The sequence below is a fragment of the Mastigoproctus giganteus genome, chromosome 2, assembly GCF_048544385.1.
Source record: "Mastigoproctus giganteus isolate SK-2022 chromosome 2, ASM4854438v1, whole genome shotgun sequence".
In the NCBI taxonomy this organism is placed as follows: Eukaryota; Metazoa; Arthropoda; class Arachnida; order Uropygi; family Thelyphonidae; genus Mastigoproctus; species Mastigoproctus giganteus.
The window spans coordinates 190,789,427-190,813,097 of record NC_143576.1 but is presented as its reverse complement, the minus strand read 5'-3'; the positions used below and the strand labels follow the sequence as shown (position 1 = coordinate 190,813,097).

At 39.6% G+C, this 23,671-nt stretch overlaps 1 protein-coding gene across 1 annotated transcript in view; it reads left to right on the top strand.

The window, feature by feature from the left end:
* unc79 (UNC-79 domain-containing protein) overlaps positions 1-23,671 on the top strand; it is a 1,082,710-nt gene that overhangs the window by 90,599 nt on the left and 968,440 nt on the right. The window contains exon 6 of the mRNA XM_090389680.1: positions 4,857-4,946. Coding sequence (XP_090245806.1) covers positions 4,857-4,946 — 90 coding nt within the window. The remainder of the gene's footprint in view (positions 1-4,856; positions 4,947-23,671) is intronic.

Sequence of the window (23,671 nt, the reverse complement as noted above, 5' to 3'; positions counted from 1 at the left end):
TGTCAGAAAAAGTACATGGGGTTTGGCAGACTGCAAGTGGAAATGGACATCGTTGAGATTAGAATTGAGACCACGTACATTTGTGAAATGAATTAGGAAGTGCTTGGGAGGTTTAGATCTTTTCGCAGATAAGCTTGCTCTATTAGTTTGACAATTGATGGTGTATTCAATAGTAAGAAAAAGTGGGTGGGATATGCTGTATGAAGTAATGAAATTTTTGAATATAGCGTACACGTGGTAAGAATATACCCAGATCCTTGACATAACGTGGCCTCGACAATGCTCCCCGCATACACACTACTCGGACTCCCTCCAGTCACTATCTGGCAGAATAGAGGTAGCAAGATTATACACTAGCTGATCCGGAAGCCTCCTAGAGAGTTACCAATAGGTTTAGTCCGGTGTACTAACTAGCGGCCGGCCTGCGATCACCGTTTTAGAGCTGTACCCTCGAAATGTAAGGAATATTGGATCTCGCCACGACGTTCATCATAACCTCAAAAGCCATCAATCATACTGCATGATGGAAGATATAGGGAAGGGTTGACCAGAACTTAGCTCTAGAGACTAAACATGGGTTCCACCATTTCAAGCCTCCAATATGCAAAGTGGTGGTATTTCACTGGTTGATGAGAGTCATCTATCACCTAGTACTGCCTGGTAACATAGAGGGGCAGCATTCCTCCATGTGGTGTGGGCACCACACCTCGACCCCTGCTTAAGTTGGTTCACACCTGGCTGGTCACCCACCATGTACTTGTGCATGGAGGTTATACCCAGGATTACTAACAGTCCCACCATCATGAAGGTGCAAGCAGAGGATTTGGCTGTCACAGACCGTCCGGACTTTGCCGAAATTGGGTCCAGTTGACTTGAGTGTCACCCGAATATCAGTTCCATCAGCGTTTTAGACTCCCAGGTAGCAAGTACAGCTTGTCTGGCATATCTGAGAGAATGTCTGTGACAACCTCAAGGACCATAGGTGTGTGTTATAGGCCTAATGAATCTGATGAGTATAATGAGAAGTTGTGCAGAGAAATAGAGTGGGCCAGTAAATCAGAATGTCTTATAATGGGGGATTTTAACTTTCCATAATAGTGACTGGAACTTGTGGGTTGGTCAGTCACACACTAGCAAGACTTTTGTGGATTTATTGGATGACTGTTTTCTACAGCAACATGTTCAAGAGCAACCAGAAGAATTAATACTTTTGATCTGCTAATAATCAGATTTAGAATGCATTAAGAATTTGCAGATAAAGGAATCACTGGGTGACAGTGATCACAACTTACTGATGTGGAAATTACTTAAAGATGTAACTACCATGAAGGCTAAAGGCAAAGACCTTTGCTTTCGTAAAGATGAGTACAGGGGTCTCAGACAGTTTTTAAATTCTGTACAGAGGGATCAACTGTTTGATGTTACCAACATTGAATTCTAAATGGGAAGCCTTGAGGGACTTAATTCTGGTGACTACTAGGCTTTTCATTCCAACTAAGTAATACTGTTCAAGGTTTAAGACTAAATAGATGTCAGATGAACTAATGAGGCTCATGGCAGAAAAGAAAAATGTATGGAATGCACATGAAGTAGCAAGTGACACAGAAGCCTATGGCAGATATAAACTAGTCTGTAATCAAGTCACAAAGGAGGTTAGCAGGTGAAGGCAGATTATGAGAAATCCCTGGCAAAGGATGCAAAGAAAACAGCAAAGAGTTCATTACTTATATAAACTCTAGAAGTAAAGGGATGAATCAGATTGGACCACTTAACATAGATGGGTTGACCGTTGATGATCATGCTAAGGTAGCTGATAAACTGAATGATTATTTTGCATCTATATTCTCACATGAAGAGTTATGCAATGAGGGGAATGCCAGAGGTTTATCAAACTTTAACAGGGAGCTAAATGATTTTGTAATAACTGAGATCAAAGTGGAGGAGAAATTGTTGAAGTTAAACATAAAAAAGGCACCTGGGGTGGGTGGGATGTATCCAGTTATATTAAAGGGGGCAGCAAAGGAAGTAAGCAAACCCTTAGCCATAATTATAAAAGCTTCCTTGGACTCAGGGGAGGTCCCCATGGACTGGAGGTGTGCAAATGTATCACCAATTCAAAAATGGGGTTGAAAAGGTGGCACAAGTAACTATGCCGACAATTCACCTTCCAAGTAAATACATGGGCTGTGTTAGGGTAACTAAGAGTAGAAACAGGTGTATGTATACTTATGCGTACACCAGTGTTAGGAGTATAGTTAATAAATTTGATGAGCTTGAAGTGCTGGTCAAGACATCAAAGGCAGATATTATTCAGATATCAGAGACGTGCTGTCACACATAAGCAATGCAGAATTGGAATTTGGAGAGTATAATAGAAAGGATAGACAGGACAGGAAGGGAGGAGGGGTTATGCTGTTAGTTAAGAAACACATAAAATCTAAGGAAGTGCATCCAGTTGATGTTGGTGGAAAATGCAATGTTGAGTCTGTTTCGTGTGACAAAAGAACTGAGAAAGGAAAAATGAGAGTAGGTGTGTGTTATAGGCCTAATGAATCTGCAGAGTATAATGAGCAATTGTGCAGAGAAATAGAGTGGGCCAGTAAATCAGAGTGTCTTATATTGGTGAACTTTAATTTTCCAGAGATTGACTGGAATTTGTGGGAGGGTCACTCATACACTAGCAAGGCTTTTGTGGATTTATTGGATGATTGTTTTCTACAGCAGCACGTTCGGAGGCAACTAGAGGGAGTAATACTCTTGATCTGATTATCAGTAGTGATTATTCATGCATTAAGAATCTGCAGATAAAGGAACCACTAGAAAGCAGTGATCACCGTGTGCTGAAGGGTTTTTGCTTTCATAAAGGTGACTACGATGATCTGAGACAGTATTTAAATTCTATATTGTGGGACCAACTGATGATGTTACCAACAGCAAATTCAAAATGGAAGCATTAAAAGAAATAATCCTGGAAGCTACTAGGCTTTTCATACCAACTAAGAAATATTGTTCAAGATTTAGGACTAAATGGATATCAGATGAACTAATGAGACATATGGCAGAGAAGAAAAATGTGTGGGATACATATAAATTAATAGGTCACATGGAAGCCTATGATAGATATAAGGTGGTCTGTAACCAAGTCACAATGCACCCAAGTAACCAATGTAACAATGTAACCAAGGCAGCAAAGGCAAGTTACGAGAAATCTTTGGCAAAGGATGCAAAGAAATACAGCAAAGAGTTCTTTATTCATGTAAACTCTACAAGGAAGGGGATGAAACAGATTGGTCCACTTGATATCATATCGATGGTTCAACTGTTGATGATCCTGCTGAGGTAGCATACAAACTAAATGAATATTTTGCATCAACATTCACACATGAGGAGTTATTCAGCGAATGACAGAGGTGTATTCAACTCTGGCAGTAAGCTAGATAATCTTGTAATAACTGAGAGTAAAGTGGAGGAGAAATTGTTGAAGATAAACACAAGAAAGGCACCTGGGGTGGATGGGATCTATCCAGTTATATTAAAGGAGGCAGCAAAGGAAGTAAGCAAACCCTTAGCCATAATTATGAGAGCTTCCTTGGACTCAGAGGAGGTACCCATGGACTGGAAATGTGACCACAATCCACAAAGAAGGTTCAAAGGGAGACACAGGTAATTACAGACCTGTTAGTTTAACTTCTGTTCCAGGGAAATTAATGGAGGCACTGGTTAAAGAAGAATTGCAGAATCATCTAGACAAGACTTCAGTTATAGCTCGGACACAGCATGGGTTTTTTTAAGGAAAAGTCTTGTCTGACCAATTTGGTTAGATACTTTGATGAAGTCACAAAGGAACTGGATGCAAAGAATAATTTTGATATCATATATTTGGATCTTAGAAAGGCTGTTGATACGTGGAAGACTGCTGCACAAATTGGAGCAGTGTGGCATTAGAGGCAAATTGCTGCTATGGATAAAGGGATGGTTGAGTGGGAGAAGACAAAGAGTGGTAATCAATTGACACTGTTCTTCGTATATACTAATGTTATTAGTGGAGTCCTCCAGGGTTCAGTGTTGGGTCCATTGTTGTTTTCTGTATTCATCAATGATATTGATTATGGTATATGAGGCTTAATGTCCAAGTTTGCAGACAATACGAAGGTCGCCAGGGTTGTTAATGACACTAATGACAGTACACTGCTGCAACAGGATCTAGAAAAGTTGAGTAGATGAGTTGAAAGGTGGCAACTGAAGTATAACAATAACATTGACAAATGTAAAGTACTGCATATGAGAAGCAATAACCCCAGAGTAATGTATCAACTGTGTGGTACTACACTGACAGAGGTAGAGAGTGATAAGGACCTGGGGGTAATTGTGCAGGCAGATATGAAGTTTTCTTAGCAGTGCAGACAGTCTGCAAGAGTAGCCCATGGTGTCAATGATATACAGGAATTTTTCCAGCAGGGATAAGGAGGTGATTATCCCCTTGTATAAGGCAATAGGATGTAGGATGGATGTGCGGAAATTTGCCTTTAACCAGCACATAGTTGGTTGGTGGAACAGACTTCCATCCCTTGTTATGGAAGTTGATAGCCTGAAAAAATTTAAGGCTCATCTGGACCGGTATGTCGAACGAACGGATGGGTGAAATGGGAGTGTTTTTTTTTTTTTTTCTTTTTGGCTGATGCTGCATAAGCTTGCTTTCTTGCATCATATGCCTCTACTAATGCTAATGCTACTGCTAACTTGTCCACTAATATATATATCATATAAATTAAAATTAATGTATATAATATAATATATTGATTTGAAGATAATATACAGATACATTTTTAAATTCTTATTTGTTTTTTATCTTTCAGTACAATATCCTGACCTGGAAAGTGAGAATTATGCTACAATGTCAACAGCTGCAATTATAATGATGGTTTTCCAGTATACTGATAATTCAGGTTAGTTGCATTTTATTTTCAAAAAGTATAATTTATTTGAAACCTTTGCAGTTGTACTGAGATTGAGTAATTTATTATAAATGTTTTATATGTGATTTTTCTTTCTCATTACTTGACAAGTAAACAAAATTCACTTTTATTTCCTCGGGTATAATACCTTATAGCTGTTGCCATGATTTCATCATCTGTTATTGACACTTGTTATTTCTCTGAACAGACTCTGTTATTATACATGAATATCAGATCTAGTTTTCTCACAATTGGAGAATGTAAAATGGTCTCAGTGCAAAGATCAACAATATACAGGATGTCTCAAGAATATTGGTACAAACGTTTAGGGGAGGTAGGTAACATCTAAAGGAATGTGAATTGCATAGGAACCCATAACTGAGAACGTCACCGTAAGTCGGTAGACGGCGCGGTAGTCACCGCGTGAAGAGCATGCATCAATATACAAACTGCGAGCTGGCAGACATGCACCTAGTGTATGGAATAACAGATGGCAGTGGACGAGTGGCTCAACAAATTTATGGAGAACGCTTCGCAGACAGACATGTACCGGGCCACCGTTTGTTTGCGCATGTGCATCAAAATTTGTGCGATTATGGGTCATTTAGAGGTAACAGGAATAGTGCGGGCAGACCACATTCGACGCAAACTCCCGCCATAGAAAAAAGTGTGTTGAATGCCGTCCAGAATAATCCTACTACCAGCACACATGCCGTTGCCTCTGCCTTAGGAGTGCAGCATACAGCGTGTCTGGCACAACGATTCCTTACACCCCTTTAATCTCCAAAGGGTTCAGTTACTGCTCCCCAACATCATCCTGCACGTGTGGCTTTTCCGCAGTGGTTTCTCCAAGAAAGTGTTCAAGACTTGAATTTACCAGCTTATGTTTTGTTCACGAATGAGGCTTATTTCACTCGGGAAGGCTTATTCAATCAGCACAATGCTCATGTGTGGGCTCACTACAACCCACACGGTGTGCACCCTGATGCGGCACAACATCGCTTCACAATAAATGTGTGGGCAGGTATGTCGGTGACTGCTTAGTTGGCCCATACCTGTTACCATCCCGCATGAACTCCGCTAAATATCGGATCTTTCTTGAACAAGTTCTACCAGGGTTACTTGACGATGTTCCAGCAAATGTGAGACGCAACATTTGGTTTCAACATGACAGGGCACCTGCCCATTATGGAAGGTATGTTCGTGACCATTTGAACAGGCGTTTTGGGCGTCGATGGATATCCGTGGTGGACCTGTTGCCTGGCCCCCAACTCACCTGATTTATCGAGCCTTGATTTCTTTCTGTGGAGGACCCCTCAAATCTATCGTGTATGAATCGCCTGTGGAGACAGAAATGGATCTTGTGGCGAGATCCGTCTGCACTGCTGCTTCTGTCAAAGAAACTCCAGGTGTGTTCAACCGTGTCCGCCATTCCATGCTGCGTCAGTGTCACACAAGAATCGCGTCTCATGGTGGAACCTTCGAGCATCTGTTGTAATATCATGAAATGCATTCATCTCATACTCCATTGTTAATATTATGTCAAATAAATGTTTGCCACTAATTACTGTCTTGTGTCATTTCTGCTGCTTGTGCCTCTGCTGCTACTTTCCCGTGACGTTTCCGGTTATGGGTTCCTATGCGATTCACATTCCTTTAGATGTTACCTACCTCCCCTAAACATTTGTACCAATATTTTTGAGACAACCTCTATAAAGTTGTGTGTTTACTACATGATATTTGTTTGTTTGTGAACAACTCAGCCTTTGGATACTGTGTCTGTTACCACACAAATAAACCTCTTCGCATAATGCACAAACCTTCTTTCCAAGCACTCTGCTGTCACTTCTCTCCTGAAACAAAAAGTTTATAAAGCGAAACTTTTTTTTGTTTATGAACACCCCAAACGCGAAAATTATTAGAACTTATAGTACTTAGTACCATGCACGGGTTGAATGCCGAGAAGATGAAAGAAGGTGCTTATTGACATTTGACTTAAATTTCTGTAGATTGTAATTTTCAGGAAATACGTGTGAAGGAAGGATGTTCCAGAAAACTGAAGGAACAAATGAGGAAGAAGAGAATTTGTTGGTTTTATGAGTTTGGAGTAAATGGATTGGACTGGTTTGGAAGAGAGAGAGAGAGAGAGAGAGAGAGAGACAGAGAGACACACACACACACACACACACACACACACACACACACACACACACACACACACACACGCACACACACACACACACACACGCACACAAGGAATTTTAAAAGCCAATTTAGAAGAACAATTCCAACAGAATGTCTGTGAGAAAGAGAGTGGAGAGACTTTTTAAGAGATGGGTCATGAATTACCCTAAATGCCCTCTTTTAAATGGAGTCTAGAAGCCTGAGAGAGGTTATGGGGACACTACTCCAGATGTTTGTTATTTGGTTTTTAGGAGCATTAGCAACTAAGGCCATATTGCTTCGGGATATGCGGTGGTCATTCCCTGACCTTTCCGCATCCTCCGTATTTGGTGGTGACGGGCTTGAACCCCAGTCTAATTGAGAAGCGTGTGCTACACACTGCTGCTCCTTCCCACCTGGCTACAGAGGCGCCAGACACTCCAGATGTGGGAACAGTATTCCACAATAGGGTGGATTTCCAATTTCTACACAATGAGCAGCTGTTTAAAATAAATGTAATGTGTGAAAAGTAATTTCCCAGTGTGAAAGAGAAAATTCAGTTGTTTAGATTCAGAGAAAGCAATATTTGTGGCGTACTTATGCCAAGAGAGATTAGAAGTCAGTGTAATCCCTGATGTGTGATCTTATCTAGAAATCTGGGTGTCTTCAAAGATAAGGAACAGAAACAGTATTAGTATTAGTAATGGCCGCATGGTGCAAGAAAGCCTATGGCTTATGCTGCACCAGCCAAAAAAAAAAAAAAAATAATAATTAATAAAAGATAAGGAAATTAAACCTATCATCCTATGCGCTTCCCTCACCTGAAGTTACTATCCAGATGATCTTTGAATTTTCCCAAACTGTCAGCCTCTACCACCCATGTAGGCAGCCTATTCCAGTAATTTACAACTCGCTGGCTAAAATAAAACTTCCTGCAGTCCAATCTAAACATTTCCCCCCGTAACTTGAATTTATGTCCCCTAGTTCTAGCATCATTTATAATCTTGAAAATTTCGTCCTCATTCATTTTACTGATACCTCTCAGAGCCTTAAACACTTCAATCAAATCTCCTCTAAAGTGTCTAGTTTCCAAACTCTGCAACCCACATGTTCGAAGTCTTTGTTCATAAGGACGCCCTTTTGCCGATCTCACCAGGCAAGTTACCCGTCTTTGCACCCTTTCAAGAAGCTCGATGTCTTTCTTTAGGTGCGGTCTCCATACTTGAACACAGTATTCCAAGTGTGGTCTAACAAAAGCCTTATGGGATCATCACGTCTTTATCTCTACTTGCAAAAGTTCGATAGATCATCGATAGGACACCATGGGCCTTCCTTGCAGCCTGTTTACAATGCTCAGAGAATTTCATGTCTGACCGTATCGTAACACCCAAGTCCCTTTCCTCCAGTACTGGGTTTAGTTGAACTCCACCAAGTGAATAAGTTATTTTGGGATTACTGTTTCCCAGGTGTAATACCTTACACTTTGTTGGATTAAAGCATAGCTGCCATTTTCTGACCATTCCTGAAGTCAATCTAGGTCTGTCTCTCTGAAGAAGCTCAGCTTGACAGTGATCATTAAACTACTCTACCAATTTTGATATTAAAATTGGTAGAGCTGACATCAAATTTAGACATCATGCCCTCTATCCCTTCATCAATGTCGTTTATGAAAATTAAAAACAACAGTGGTCCTAATACTGATCCTTGGGGAACCCCACTTCTTACATCAACCCAATCTGAGGAATAGCCATTTATCACAACCCTCTGCCTCCTGCCCTGAAGCCATCCTGCTATCCATCTAAGGATTTTCCCAGTGATTCCAGCCTGTTCCAGCTTATAAAGCAACCGCTCATGTGGGACTGAGTCAAAAGCTTTGCTGAAATCTAAATAAACAATGTCAAAATTATTCCCTAAATCCAGCTCGTGAGTGACCCTTTTAAAATAGCGAACCAGATTTGTTAAACATGATTTTCCCTTTAAAAAAACCATGCTGAGTAAGTAACATTGAGAATTTCAATTCGATCCAAATGATCCTGAATTCCACCCTTGATCATTGCCTCCATGATTTTCCCTACCACTGAAGTCAGACTGACAGGTCAATAATTTCCCACTTCACTCTTAGAGCTACTCTAATGTACGGGAGATACATTGGCACTTTTCCAATCCAAGGGAATCTCTCCTGAGTCTTATGCTCTCATAATTAGCCTCAATGGTTCAATGCACTCACTTGCCGCCTCTCTTAAGATTATAGGGTATATTCCATCAACTCCAGGAGCCTTACTGGCCTGTAGGCTCGAAAGTTTTTTCATTAAATAATCTTGCAAAATTTCAATATCATTAATTACATATTTTTCAACTTCGCTCCCACAATTTCCCATTGCCACAAAAGGCTTTTCATTTGTAAATATCGATGCAAAATAACTGTTGCGTTCATCTGCAACGGAAGCTGGTGTATTTAATACTATCCCCTTTCCCTTACGTAAAGGTCCGATCTGGTTTGTCCTGCTCTTCTTGGCATTTATATATGTGAAGAATTCCTTATCCCTCCTCTCTGCTCTGTTTGCTAGTGATTTCTCATAAACTGCCTTTGCCTGTTGAACCTTTTCTGTAGCTCTATTACAGATCATCTTGTAGCTGTTATAGGCTTCAGTACTTTTTATTGCTCTGTAACCTTTCCATGCCACCTTTTTCTGCTCAAGTAATCCTTTTTGATGTGAAAACATCTTTGGCGGCACCTACTAAATTTTGCACTGTAGTAAAACCAATTTGTCATGATTTTGCGATGTGGAAATGATGTCATTCTGGATATGATGTAGTGAATCAAAGTTAGTGTGTTAGCATCATTAGCATATGTACAGCTGAAATGTGGTCATTTACTGAAGTGACATCACATGACATCATTCCAAATCAAAGTTAGTGTGTTAGCCTCATTAGTCAATATATGTACAGCGGAAATAACGTCTTTGACGTCATATTCAGAAATGATATACCAAATCAAAGTTAGTGAGTTAGCGTCATTAGCCGATTTCATTGGCACTCAAAATCAAGAGCATTGTAGGTTTACCAAGCTGTCTAATCATAACAAATAGACCGTGCTTATGTTGAGCCCAGTAGTAGGTCACGTTAGGAATTGTCCTTAGGAAGGCCAAATTGTTTTTGATACAGCTCTTAATGTATTCTTTGGATTTAACTTGCTCACGGGTTAGTTTTGAATCTTTATCTATGTATTTGAAAGCCACCATCAAAGAGTCTCTCAATCTCATTATCTTCATTGCTACATAAAGGAGATCATATGGAGTAACACCGCGTCAGTCTGATCGTCTGAGCTCACTCATTGCCATCATGAATGGAATCACTTGTAAATTCTCTCTAAACATTCTGAATTGTCCAAGATAAATGCTGGGAAAGGACAATTCCTCTGTGTGCTCATCAAACAGTAAACTTTGCAGTACTTTAGTTTCTTCTAAGGTAATTTTAAGATATTTATCCTTGCTTCACAACATTTGCTGTTGGGCAACGAGACTTTCCTTGTTCAGAACCACTTTGCTTATGTCGTCTTTAGCCAAATTAATTTCTATGCGACTGTCATCAAAGAATGACTGAGCTATTGTGATTTGATACAATTGATAGGGAAGCGTGTCGACCAAATATAGAAGCAATGCTTTAACCACTCACTTTCTTACTGACCCGATCAAATACCTTGGCTTGTGTATTTTCTTGTGTTTTGTATGCACGTTTATACAATGATTGTCGTGAATCTCCCTTGGAAAGCATTGGACCATTGTGTTGACTGAAACAGGCACACAGGATTACTTGGCCCAGAATGCCGTATTTATGTCATATTTCTGTATGCGTGTCTCAGGCTCCTTATTTGCACAAATGGTAAGTAAGGAAAAATAAGCCTCTCTGTCACTAAATTCAACTTTGATAAATGTGATGGAATTTCTGGGTAAACAAAGCTGTTTGGCAATTAGATATCACTGGAATGGTGTTGTTCTTAAGTGATCCTCTGCAGCTATTACACATAAGGATCCAGCTGACATCAAAATCGGGCAATGCAGTGCGCATAAATGGTGTGTCTTTAGTAGCTGGTTTCTTTGTGTTGTTTTCGAACCATAGACGAACCATAAATGATACAGAACACAAAACGGTTTTCATAAATCTCCTTTCAAACTCTCGATGCAAGTTCTTATGTAAATAGTAGTCGGTGTGAGGAAAAGAAGAACATTTAAATTCATCTACTCTGCAATTGGAGGAATAACCCATCGTACATAATTAATACTCACTTCAGGTACATCATTGTTAGATGGAGCGGCATTGCTGGTTGAAGTACTGCTAAATCCAACACATGATTTTCTGTTTGTCTTTTACGTAATTGCAATAGTCTGTCACTTTTCTGCACTCATTGCTACCTCCATCTTTATTTTCTTAGGTTGGCTTGCTCGATACTCTCAACAACGCTCTGCATTTGACTTCGGCATTGTTGAACACTCAGTTATAGCAGTGTGGCATTCAGTTCCTTTCACTAATCAGAAAATTATTGATGTGAAAACATCTGTGGCAGAATGTAACGAATCTATAGCCTAACAATGGAATATAATGAAAATGCGAATTGCAACAATACAAATACTTGTATTGTTGCAATCATGATTGTGACATCATACTATTCAACAAATGTGTAATTAGGCTATCTACTTTGATTTCGCTAACCTCTTCGAAACATTGATTCGGTAGAATAAGTAGCGGGCATGAGTATAAAACATTACATCATTCATAATTTCGATTCTAGCTGTTCGATTTTAAAACAGTTCTGATTTTCGTCAAAGATGTTTTCACATAAAACATCTTTTGTGCATACCAGGTACACAAAATTTTTTTTGTGAGATCTAAGATGGGATTGAGTTTTAGAAGAATTGAAATGAACTAATTTGTTGTTTTCCCACTGAAGAATTACCTGGAGATCAACATTTAAAGAATTAGTAATGAATATTTGAGAAGTTAAAGCTGTTTGTGCAGGGCAAGGTTTCTCAAACTGGAAGGTAGAATGCAATGTGCTATCATCAGTGATAGCTATCACTGAGATGTGCTATCATATATGGATAGGATTTCCACTCAATGGAAGAAGGTCATTAATATACAAGAGGAAAAGGGTGGGAAAAAGAACTGAACCTTGGAGAACACTAGCATTAATGGAGAAGTTAGAAGACAGAGTCATTGTCAAGAGCAGTGTGATTAGAGAGAGAAAACTGGATACCCAACTACAAAAAAAACATTTGGCAAACCATAACGTGGAAGCTTATTTAGAAAACCTTTATGCCAAACACAATCAAAAGCCTTTGAAATGTTGAACAACTCCATGAGTTTCACCAAACTGTTGTATTGAATTTGTCCATAGATGGGTAACATAAGCCAGTATATCACCAGTGGATCGACATTGATGGAATCTATACTGGTGATCATTGATCAGATGGAAGATTTCTAGATAGTTTAAAAGAGTTGGTGATTAATGAATTTCTCTGTTACATTCGAAAGAGTAGACGTAAGTGCATAGGACAATATATTGGATGGGAGGGATTTGTCATCCTTCTTAGTAGCTGGCTGGATATGAGCAACTTTTCAAGCGGAAGGAAAAACACCAGTGTAATAAGAAAGTGTAAAACTGTGACACAGAAGAGAAGTAAGCTCAGGAGCACAAGTTTTCAGAACAAGTGGAGAAATAGCATCTGGACCTGGCACTTTCTTGGTATCAAAACTATTTAAAATTCTTTTGACGGAAGACTACAGGAGGTATTGAATGGAGAGTTCTGAGAATAGTATGAGATTGTTTTCCCTTAAGATCATCAATATGGGAGTTAGGAGAAAAGTAGGATGCCAGCAGGTGCAGAATCTGAGCTTGCTCAATTCATTCATAGCCTTAAACACATCAATCAGATCACTTCACAGGTGCGTAGTCTCCAGACGCTGCAATTTGAAGAATTGAAGCCTTTCTTCATAAGAGCATCCCTTTGTTCCCCTCAGCAATCTCATTGCCCTTCTCTGTACTCATTCCAGCAGCTCTACATCCTTCCTAAAATGAGGTCTACAGACCTGTATGCAGTACTCAAGATGTGGCCTGACTGCTACCTTATACAATGGGATAATCACATCCTTATCCCTGCTACCAAAATTCCTGTATATTATTGACAAAACCCCATGCACTGTCAGCATTGCTTAGAGAACTTGATATCTGACTGCATAATTATCCCTAGTTTTCTTAATTTTCCACCACCCTGAGTTTAGTACTACACAGTTGGTATGTTACTCTGAAGTTACTGCTACCCATATGCAGTACTTTGCATTTATCAGTGTTAAACTTCAACTGCCATTTCTCAGCCCATCTCCCTAACTGTTCTAGATCCTTTTTCATTAGCATACTGTCATTCCAATCATTAACCACCCTGCAAAACTCTGTACCATCTGCGAACTTGGACATTGAGCCTGATACGCCTTCATCAGTATCATTGATAAATATAGAAAACATCAATGAAGCCAACACTGAACCCTGGTGGAGTCCACTAATAACATTAGTCCACAAAGGACAGTGTCCATTGATTACTACTTTCTTTCTTTTCCCAGTCAACCATGCCTTTATTCATAGCAGCAACTTGCTCTTTATGCACAGTGCCCCAATTTGTACAGCAGTCTTCCATGTGCAACAGTATCAAAAGATTTTCTGAAATGCAAATATATGATATATCAAAATTAATTTTTGCATTCAGTTCCTTTGTGACCACATTGTAGTATCCAGTCAAATTGGTCACACAAGGTTTTCCCTTAAGAAATCCATGCTGTGTCTGAAGTATAATGTTGTGTCTGAAGCAGCCTTGTCTGAAACCCATGCTGTGTGTGAAGCAGTCTTATATTGATGATTGTGCATTACTTCTTTTACCAGTGACTTCATTATTTTCCCTAGAATAGAAGTTCGACTAACAGGTCTTAATTACTCATGTCACCATTTGATATTCTTTTGTGAATTGGGATTACATTCTGCATGGACCTTCCCTGAATCCAAGAATGCTCTCATAATTATGGCTAAGGGTATTTTCTTACTTTCTTCACTGCCTCCCTTAATATAATTGGATAGATCCCATCCACCCCATGTGATTTTATTTAACTTCAACAACTTCTTTTCCACTTTCCTCTGTTATTACAAAATTATTTAGGATGCCAGAAGTTTGTTAAACTTCTGGCATCCCCCTTACCTAAATAATTTCTCATGTGTGAATGTACAAGCAACTTGAGCAGGATCATCAACAGCCAAACCATCGATATCAAGTGGACCAGTTTGAATCATCTTTTTCTTCTAGTGTTTACATAAGTAAAGAAGTCTTTGCTATTTTTCTTTGCATCCCTCACCTAAGATATCTTGTAATCTGCCTTAGCTTGCTTGACCTCTTTGAATGCATCAGCAGACTCGTTTATATCTACCATAAGCTTCTGTGTTGCTCGTAAGGGAAAATTCATCAGTTGGTCCCACTGTATAGAAAATCATCAGTTGGTCCCACTGTATTTATTTAAAAACTGTCTGAGACCACCCTAATCTGCTTTACAAAAGCAAAAACCCTTCCCTTTATACTTAAAGATGTAACTACTAAAATGTTAGTAGTTACATCTTTAAGTAAATCAAAAATCAATACTTTGTGATCATTGCCAAGTCATGGTTCTTTTATCTGCAGATTCTTAATGCATGAATAATAACTGCTGATAATGAGATCAAGAATATTACTTTCTTTTGTTGCCTCTCTAACATGCTGCTGTAGAAAACAGTCATCCAATATATCTACAAAACTCTTGGTAGTCTGAATGCACCAACTCAAGTTCCAGTCAATATCTGGAAAGTTAAAATCCCCCTATTATAACGCATTCTGATTTAATGGCCCACTCTTATTTCTCTGTACAGCTGTTCATTGTACTTATATGAGTCGTTTTTGCTAATGTCACACCAAACTGACTCAATATTGCCCTGGCCACACTTGTCAACTGGATGCACTGCCTTAGATTTTATATGTTTCTTTACTAAGTGCATAACCCCCTCTCTCTTATCATATCTGTCCTTTCTGTATATACATTATACTCCCCATATTCAAATTCTAAATCCCTTATATATGAGTGACCCCATGTCTCTGATATCCCAACAATGTCTGCATTTGGTATATTGACCAGCACTTAAAATTCTTAAAATTTATTTTCTATGCTCCTAGCATTGGTATACATGAAAGTATACATGCATCTGTTCCTACTTTTAGTTACCTTAATACAGCACATGTATTTACTTGTTTCATGATGACTCCCTTTAGTCCTTGAAATTCCTAGCACCTTGCTTTCATGGCTACTGCTCATTCCAGTAGAAGCAGTACAAGAATCACTTTCACCTCTGCCTGCGGCTATTGTTAATCTGTTATATCTGCAAGCTAGCTGTTTTCTAGAACTACCTTATACTGCCTTGAATGCATCAGCAAATATTCTTGCATCCTTTCTATTTAAGTGTATCCCTTCCCAGTTGAAGCAGTCTCTCCTGTTAACAAGCACAGACCACACTGCGAAAAATTCTACTTCATGAGCCTTGCACAGTCTCTCTAGAGCCGAATTGATTGACAAGGCTCTCATCATATATACTCTCTTATAGTGTCTGGGCAGAACTGCAGTCACTTTCAAATTTTGCCATAACTTGTGGCTTTTTTTCAACAGTGCCCTGTACTTGTTAAGTAAATCTACAGATCTTCTTCTCTTTATGTATTTAATTCCAGAGTATACAACAATATCACCTTTTGTGCTCTTAAAAGATGATATAAAGATGTTATAACTTGCAGCTCCGTTGAACGAGAGGTTTTTTTTTTTTTTTTAACCATATTTAGCCGATTTATTAACCAATTGTTATATCAAATTATTTTCTGTAAGTAGCTAGTCAGGATCCTTAGTTTATTCTGAATTGAGACAGTGAGATTTGGAAGTTAATCGATACTTAAGTGTCCGTAGATTTACCGTTCGTAATTGTCGCCATTGTTACGCAATGCAAAATATCTCGAACTAGATAGCATAAGCTTAGTATAGTATAGTACATAATATAATATTGTCAATTAATCAGTAAATCTGTTAATCTTGTTGAACTTCATTTCAAATAAATTGTACTTTTAACTATATACATATAACGACTTAGATTACGTAACATTAATAATTAGAAAAATAAATAATTAATACTTAACTTGATAAGGAAGTTATATAAAGGGACTTCGTAGATAACACTCGATACTGAAACATAAATATAGCGTTAACTGTGTTGGGATACAAGTTTAGGGTTTTAATTTTGTACTGAAATTGAAATTTTATTGAAATTAAATCGAAATCATGACTCAGACCAGAGCAGCAAAGCAAAAGGCTCAAGCTAATGGGAGTGCTGTGGCTCAGGGGAGAACTGAGGGGGGGCAGTTGCCCTCTGAATCACAGCCTTTTAAAATGCACTATTTGCTTGATGTTTGTGGAGCAATCAGGTATGGGACATGATACTGCCATGGGGGATGTCTTTGTATGTGCGCTATGCAAGGAGTGTAAGGAAATCAGGTGACAACTCAACGTTGTTATGGGCCTATATGAGAGCTTGAAGGACAGGGTGGATGCCCTTGAAGGATTAAAGGTGAGGGGCCCATCAAGCTCTCAGATGCCTAAACCAATGCCAGAGCTTGCACTTGGGCATCACGCAACACAGCGAAAACCCCCAAGGCAGAATGCGCTGGTCCCAAAGGAACTAGTAGTTGTTGGTGACTCTGTTGTCAGGGAAACGAGAAACATGCTTTGTAAAAAGGATAGGTGGAACAGGACCAGGGTATGTCTGCCAGGGGCAAAGGTTGATGACGTGGTAGAGCGGATATCATCTTTTAAGGGCACAAAAGATGATATAGCTGTACACGTTGGCACTAATGATATTAAGAGTAGGAGACCGGCAGAATTACTTAACAAGTACAGGTCACTGTTGAACAAAAGCCGAGAATTAGGGTTGAATTTGAAAGTGTCTGCAATTCTGCCCAGACACGATAGAAGGGAGTATATGATGAGAGCCTTGTCGATCAATTCGGCCCTGGAAAGAATGTGCAAGGCTCAAGGGGTAGAATTTTTTTCAGCCTGGACTGTACTTGTTAACAGGAGAGACTGCTTTTATAGGGATGTGATACACTTAAATAGAAAGGGTGCAAGAATATTTGCTGATGCCATCGAGGCAGTGTTAGGTGGGTCGGAAAATTGATAGCTTGGGGGGATACAAGGACTAATAGTTTAACAGTAACCGTAGGCAGAGGTGAAGGTGATTCTTCCACAACTTCTATTAGAATAAGTAGCGACCTGGAGCCTGGGGTGTTGGGGGTTTCAGGGACGGACGGCAGTCATCCTGAAATAGGTAGGTATATGGGATGTGTTAGGGTAACTAAGAATAGGAGTAGGAGCATGTATGCTTGCTTGTATACCAATGCTAAAAGTATAGTAAATAAATTTGATGAATTTGAAGTGTTGGTCAAGACATCAAAGGCGGATGTTGTTGGGATAGCAGAGACGTGGTGTCACACAGATATAAGGAATGCTGAACTGGAATTTGGGGAGTTTGGTTTGGTTTTTTTTTTTAGGAGCATTAGCAACCAAGGCCATATTGCTCCGGGAATATGCGGTGGTCATTTCCTGACCTTTCTGCATCCTCCGTATCTGGTGGTGACGGGCTCGAACCCCGGTCTAATCAAGAAGCATGTACTACGCACTGCTGCTCCTTCCCACCTGGCTACGGAGGCGCCCTTTGGGGAGTACAATGTGTACAAAAAAGATAGACAGGATAGAAAGGGAGGAGGTGCTGTTAATTAAGAAAAACATAAAATCAAAAGAAGTGCATCCAGTTGATATAGATGAACAGTTCACTGTTGAGTCAGTTTGGTGTGACATAAGCACTGCGAAAGCAAAAATAAGAGTAGGAGTGTGTTATAGGCCTAATGACTCGAATGAGTACAATGAACAATTGTACAGAGAAATAGAGTGGGCTAGTAAATCGGAATGTCTTATAATGGGGGATTTTAACTTCCCAGATATTGACTGGAACTTGTGGGTTGGTCACTCACACACTAGTCAGACTTTTGTGGATTTATTGGATGATTGTTTTCTGCAGCAGCATGTTCAAGAGGCAACCAGAGAAAGTAATACTCTTGATCTGGTTATCAGCAGTGATCATTCGTGTATTAAGAATTTGCAGATAAAGGAATCACTAGGTGGCAGTGATCACAGTGTACTGATGTGGGATTTACTTAAAGATTTAATTACCATCAGGGGTAAAGGAAAGGGTTTTTGCTTCCGTAAAGGTGAGTACAGTGGTCTCCGACAGTTTTTAAATTCTTTACAGTGGGACGATCTTACCAACAGTAAATTCTAAGTGGGAAGCATTCAAGGAATTAATCGTGGATGCTACTGAAAGTTTTATACCTATTAAGAAATATTGTTCAAGGTTTAGGCCTAAATGGTTATCAAATGAACTAAAGAGACTCGTAACAGAGAAGAAAAATGCATGGGATGCATATAAATTATCAGGCGACTCAGAAGCCTATGGCAGATATAAGCTAATCTGTAATCAGGTGACAAAGGAGGTTAGGCAGGCGAAGGCAGATTACGAGAAATCCTTGGCAAAAGATGCTAAGAAAAACAGTAAGGATTTCTTTACTTATATAAACTCTAAAAGGAAGGGGATGAATCTGATTGGTCCACTTGACATCGATGGTTCGGCTGTTGATGATCCTGCTCAGAGAGCAAACAAACTGAATGTGTATTTTGCATCTACATTCACACATGAGGAATTATTAAGGTTTGAAAATGGCAGAAGGTTATCAAATTGTAGCAGGATACTTAATGATTTTGGAATAACTGAAAGAAAAGTGGAGGAGAAATTGTTGAAGTTAAACATAAGAAAAGCACCTGGGGTGGATGGGATCTATCCAGTTATATTAAAGGGGGCGGCAAAGCAACTAAGCAAACCCTTAGCCATAATTATGAGAGCGTCCTTGGACTGAGGGGAGGTTCCCACGAACTGGAGATGTGCAAATGTATACCCAATTCACAAAGGGGGATCAAAGGGTGACACGAGTAATTACAGACCAGTTAGTTTAACTTCTGTTCCGTGTAAAATAATGGAGTCACTGGTTAAAGATGCATTGCAGGATCATCCAGACAAGACTGCAGCAATAATTCAGACACAGCATGGGTTTGTTAAGGGAAAGTCTTGTCTGACAAATTTGATAGGATATTATGATGTGGTTACAAAGGAACTGGATGCAAAAAATAATTTTGATATCATATATTTGGATTTCAGGAAAGCTTTTGATACTGTTGCGCATGGAAGACTATTGTACAAATTGGAGCAGAATGGTATTAAGGGTAAGTTGCTAAAATGGATAAAAGGATGGTTAAGTGGGAGATGACAGAGGGTGGTAATCAATGGGTGCTGCTCTTCTTGGACTAATGTTATTAGTGGAGTCCCACAGGGTTCGGTGTTAGGTCCACTGTTGTTTTGTATATTTATCAATGATATTGATGAAGGTATATCAGGCTTAATGTCGAAGTTTGCAGATGATACAAAGGTTGGCAGGGTTGTTAATGACAGTAATGGCAGTGTGCTACTGCAACAGGATCTAGATAATTTGGGCAGATGGGTTAAGAAGTGGCAACTGAAGTTTAACCTTGACAAATGCAAAGTACTGCATATGGGTAGAAGTAACCCCAGAGAAACGTACCAACTGTGTGTTACTACACTTAAGGTGGTAGAAAATGAAAAAGACCTGGGAGTAATTGTGCAGTCAGATATGAAGTTTTCTGAGCAATGCAGACAGGCTGCCAGGGCAGGTCATGGGGTTTTGTCAATGATATATAGGAATTTTCTAGCAGGGAAAAGTAGGCGATTATTTCTCTGTATAAGGCAATGGTCAGGCCACGCCTTGAGTACTGCGTACAGGTCTGGAGGCCTCATTTTAGGAAGGATGTATATTTACTTGAGCATGTACAGAGAAGGGCAACAAGATTGGTGAGACAACTGAAGGGATCCTCTTACCAAGAGAGGCTTAAGTTTTGCAAATTTCAGTGGCTGGAGACTAGGCAACGGCGCGGTGATCTGATTGAAGTGTATAAGGCCTTGAATGTGTTGAGCATGCTGAATTCTGATGGGATCCTTCCACTTGTTCAGATTACGAACATAAGGGGGCATAAATTCAAATTAAGAAAAGACAGATGTAGAATAGATGTGCAGAAATTTGCCTTTAGCCAGCGGGTGGTTAATTGCTGGAACAAACTTCCATCTGTCGTTGTGGAAGTTGATAGGTTGAATAAATTTAAGGAGGAACTGGACAGGTATTTGGAGGGAATGGTGTGATTATTTTTATTTTTTTTATTTTTTTGGCTGATGCTGCATAAGCTCATACACTTGCTTTCTTGCATTACATGCCACTACTACTACTACTACTACTACTACTACTACTGCATCACAGCCTAAAAATGTGCAACTTGTGAAATGTTTGAGGACGAGGACGAGAGTTGCCGGTGCGGACGTGCCTTTCTGCCGCTCCTGGAACAGAGAAGTTTTTTCTGATTTATTTTCTGCTTTATTAGTTTAAATTGACATATTAACTTATTTTCTAGAGTAGCTTTATATTCCTATTTACGATACTTAGTGTAAAGTAAATTAAATAGAGATTTTTTAGGTATTACTTAGTATCGGAAAGGGTATCAAATTCACGTGTTTACCGTTCGTAAATAGCCGCCATTTTTACGGGAAAATTAATCAGTAAAATCTATTAATCTTGTCGAACTTCATTGGCAATTAAATTGTACTTTTAACTATACATATAACTACTTAGGTTACGTAACATAAATAATTAGTAAAAATAAATAATTAATACATAACTTGATACGTTATATAAAGGGATTTCGTAGATAACACTCGTTACTGAAACATAAATATTTCGTAGATAACACTCGTTACTGAAACATAAATATTTCGCAGATAACACTCGTAGATTTCGTAGATAACACTCGTTACTGAAACATAAATATAGCGTTATAACTGTGTTTGGATACAAGTTTAGGATTTAATTTTGTACAGAAATTGAAATTTTATTGAAAGTAAATCGAAATCATGACTCAAACCAGAGCAGCAAAGCAAAAGGCTCAAGCTAATGGGAATGCTGTGGCCCAGGGGAGAACTGAGGGGGGGCAGTTGTCCTCTGAATCACAGCCTTTTAAGATGCACTATTTGCTTGATGTTTGCGGAGCAGTCAAGTATGGGACATGATACTGCCATGGGGGATATCTTTGTATGTGTGCGATGCAAGGAGTGTAAGGAAATCAGGCGACAACTCAGCGTTGTTATGGGCCTATATGAGAGCTTGAAGGACAGGGTGGATGCCCTCGAAGGATTACAAGTGAGGGGCCCATCAAGCTCTCAGCTGCCCACACCAATGCTAGAGCTTGCACTTGGTCATCGCGCAACACAGCGGCAACCCCCAAGGCATTCCCTTGCCTTATACAAGGGAATAATCACCTACTTATCCCTGCTAGAAAAATTCCTATATATCATTGACAATACACCATGAGCTACTCTTGCAGCCCGTCTGCACTGCTCAGAGAACTTCATATCTGTTTGCACAACCACCCCCAGGTCCCTTTCATTCTCTACCACTGTCAGTGTAGTACCACAGAGTTGATACGTTGCTCTGGAGTTGCTGTTTCCCATATGTAGTACTTTACATTTGTCAATATTAAACTTCATTTGCCACCTCGTAGCCCATCTGCTCAACATTTCCAAATCCTGTTGCAGCAGCATAGTGTCAGTAGTGTCCTTGACAACCCTGCCAACCTTCGTATCGTCTGCAAACTTGGACATTAAGCTTGATATACCATCATCAATATCATTTATAAATACAGAAAACAATAAAGGACCCAATACTGAACCCTGAGGGACTCCACTAATAACATTAGTCCACGATGAGCAGTGTCCATTGATTACCACTCTCTGTCTTCTCCCCCTCAACCACCCCTTTATCCATAGTAGCAATTTGCCTCCAATGCCACACTGCTCCAATTTGTTCAGCAGTCTTCCATGTGCAACAGTATCAAAAGCCTTTCTAAGATCCAAGTATATAATATCAAAGTATTATATACTTTGATATTCAGCATCCAGTTCTGCCTTCGCCTGCCTAACCTCCTTTGTAACTTGGTTACAGATCAACTTGTATCTATCATAGGCTTCTGTGGCACGTGTTAATTTGTATGTTTCCCATGCATTTTTCTTCTCTGCCATATGTCTCATTAGTTCATCTGACATCCACTTAGGCCTAAACCTTGAACAATATTTCTTAGTTGGTATGTAAAGCCTAGTAGATTCCAAGATAAGTTCTTTGAATGCTTCCCATTTTGAATTTGCTGTTGGTAACATCATCAGTTGGTCCCACTCAATAGAATTTAAGTTTGTTCCAGCAATTAACCACCCACTGGCTAAAGGCAAATTTCCATACATCTATTCTACATTTGTCTTTCCTCAATTTGAATTTATGCCCTCTTAGGTTTGTAATCTGAACAAGTGGAAGAATCCCATCAGAATTCAGCGTGCTCAACCCATTCAAGGCCTTATATACCTCACTCAGATCACCTTGCAGGTGCCTAGTCTCCAGCTGCTGCAATTTGCAGAACTTAAGCCTCTCTTGGTAAGAGGATCCCTTCATTCCTCTCACCAGTCTTGTTACCCTTCTCTGTACACGTGCAAGCAAATCTACATCCTTCCTAAAATGAGGCCTCCAGACCTGCACGCAGTACTCAAGGCGTGGCCTGACCATTAGCTTATACAGAGGGACAATCACCTCCTTTTCCGACACCCCCATAGCCAGGTGGTCAGGAGCAGCAGGGCATAGCCAGTCTAATCAAGAATCACGCTTCTTGATTAGACCGGGTTTCGAGCCCGTGACCACCAAATACGGAGGATGCAGAAAGGTGAGGGAATGACCACCGCATATCCCCGGAGCAATATGACCTTAGTTGCTAATGCTCCTAAACACCAAAATAACGAACTACAACAAACCTCCTTTTTCCTGCTAGAAAAATTCCTGTATATCATTGACAAATCCCCATGTCCTGCCCTGGCAGCCTGTCTGCATTGCTCAGAAAACTTCATATCTGACTGCACAATTACTCCCAGGTCTTTTTCATTTTCTACCACCTTAAGTGTAGTACTATACAGTTGGTATGTTTCTCTGGGGTTACTTCTACCCATATGCAGTAGTTTGCATTTGTCAATGTTATTATGTCAATGTCATGCCTTATTATGGGTGATTTCAATTTGCCTCTAATTGATTGGAGTAAATGGGAAGGAAACTCGACATGGGGAACAAAATTTTTAAATCAACTAGATAACTGTTATTTGTATCAACATGTCAGGGAAAGTACTAGAGAAAAGAATATCCTAGACCTCATCATCACACATGAATCAGATGACATAACAGGGCTGACAGTAG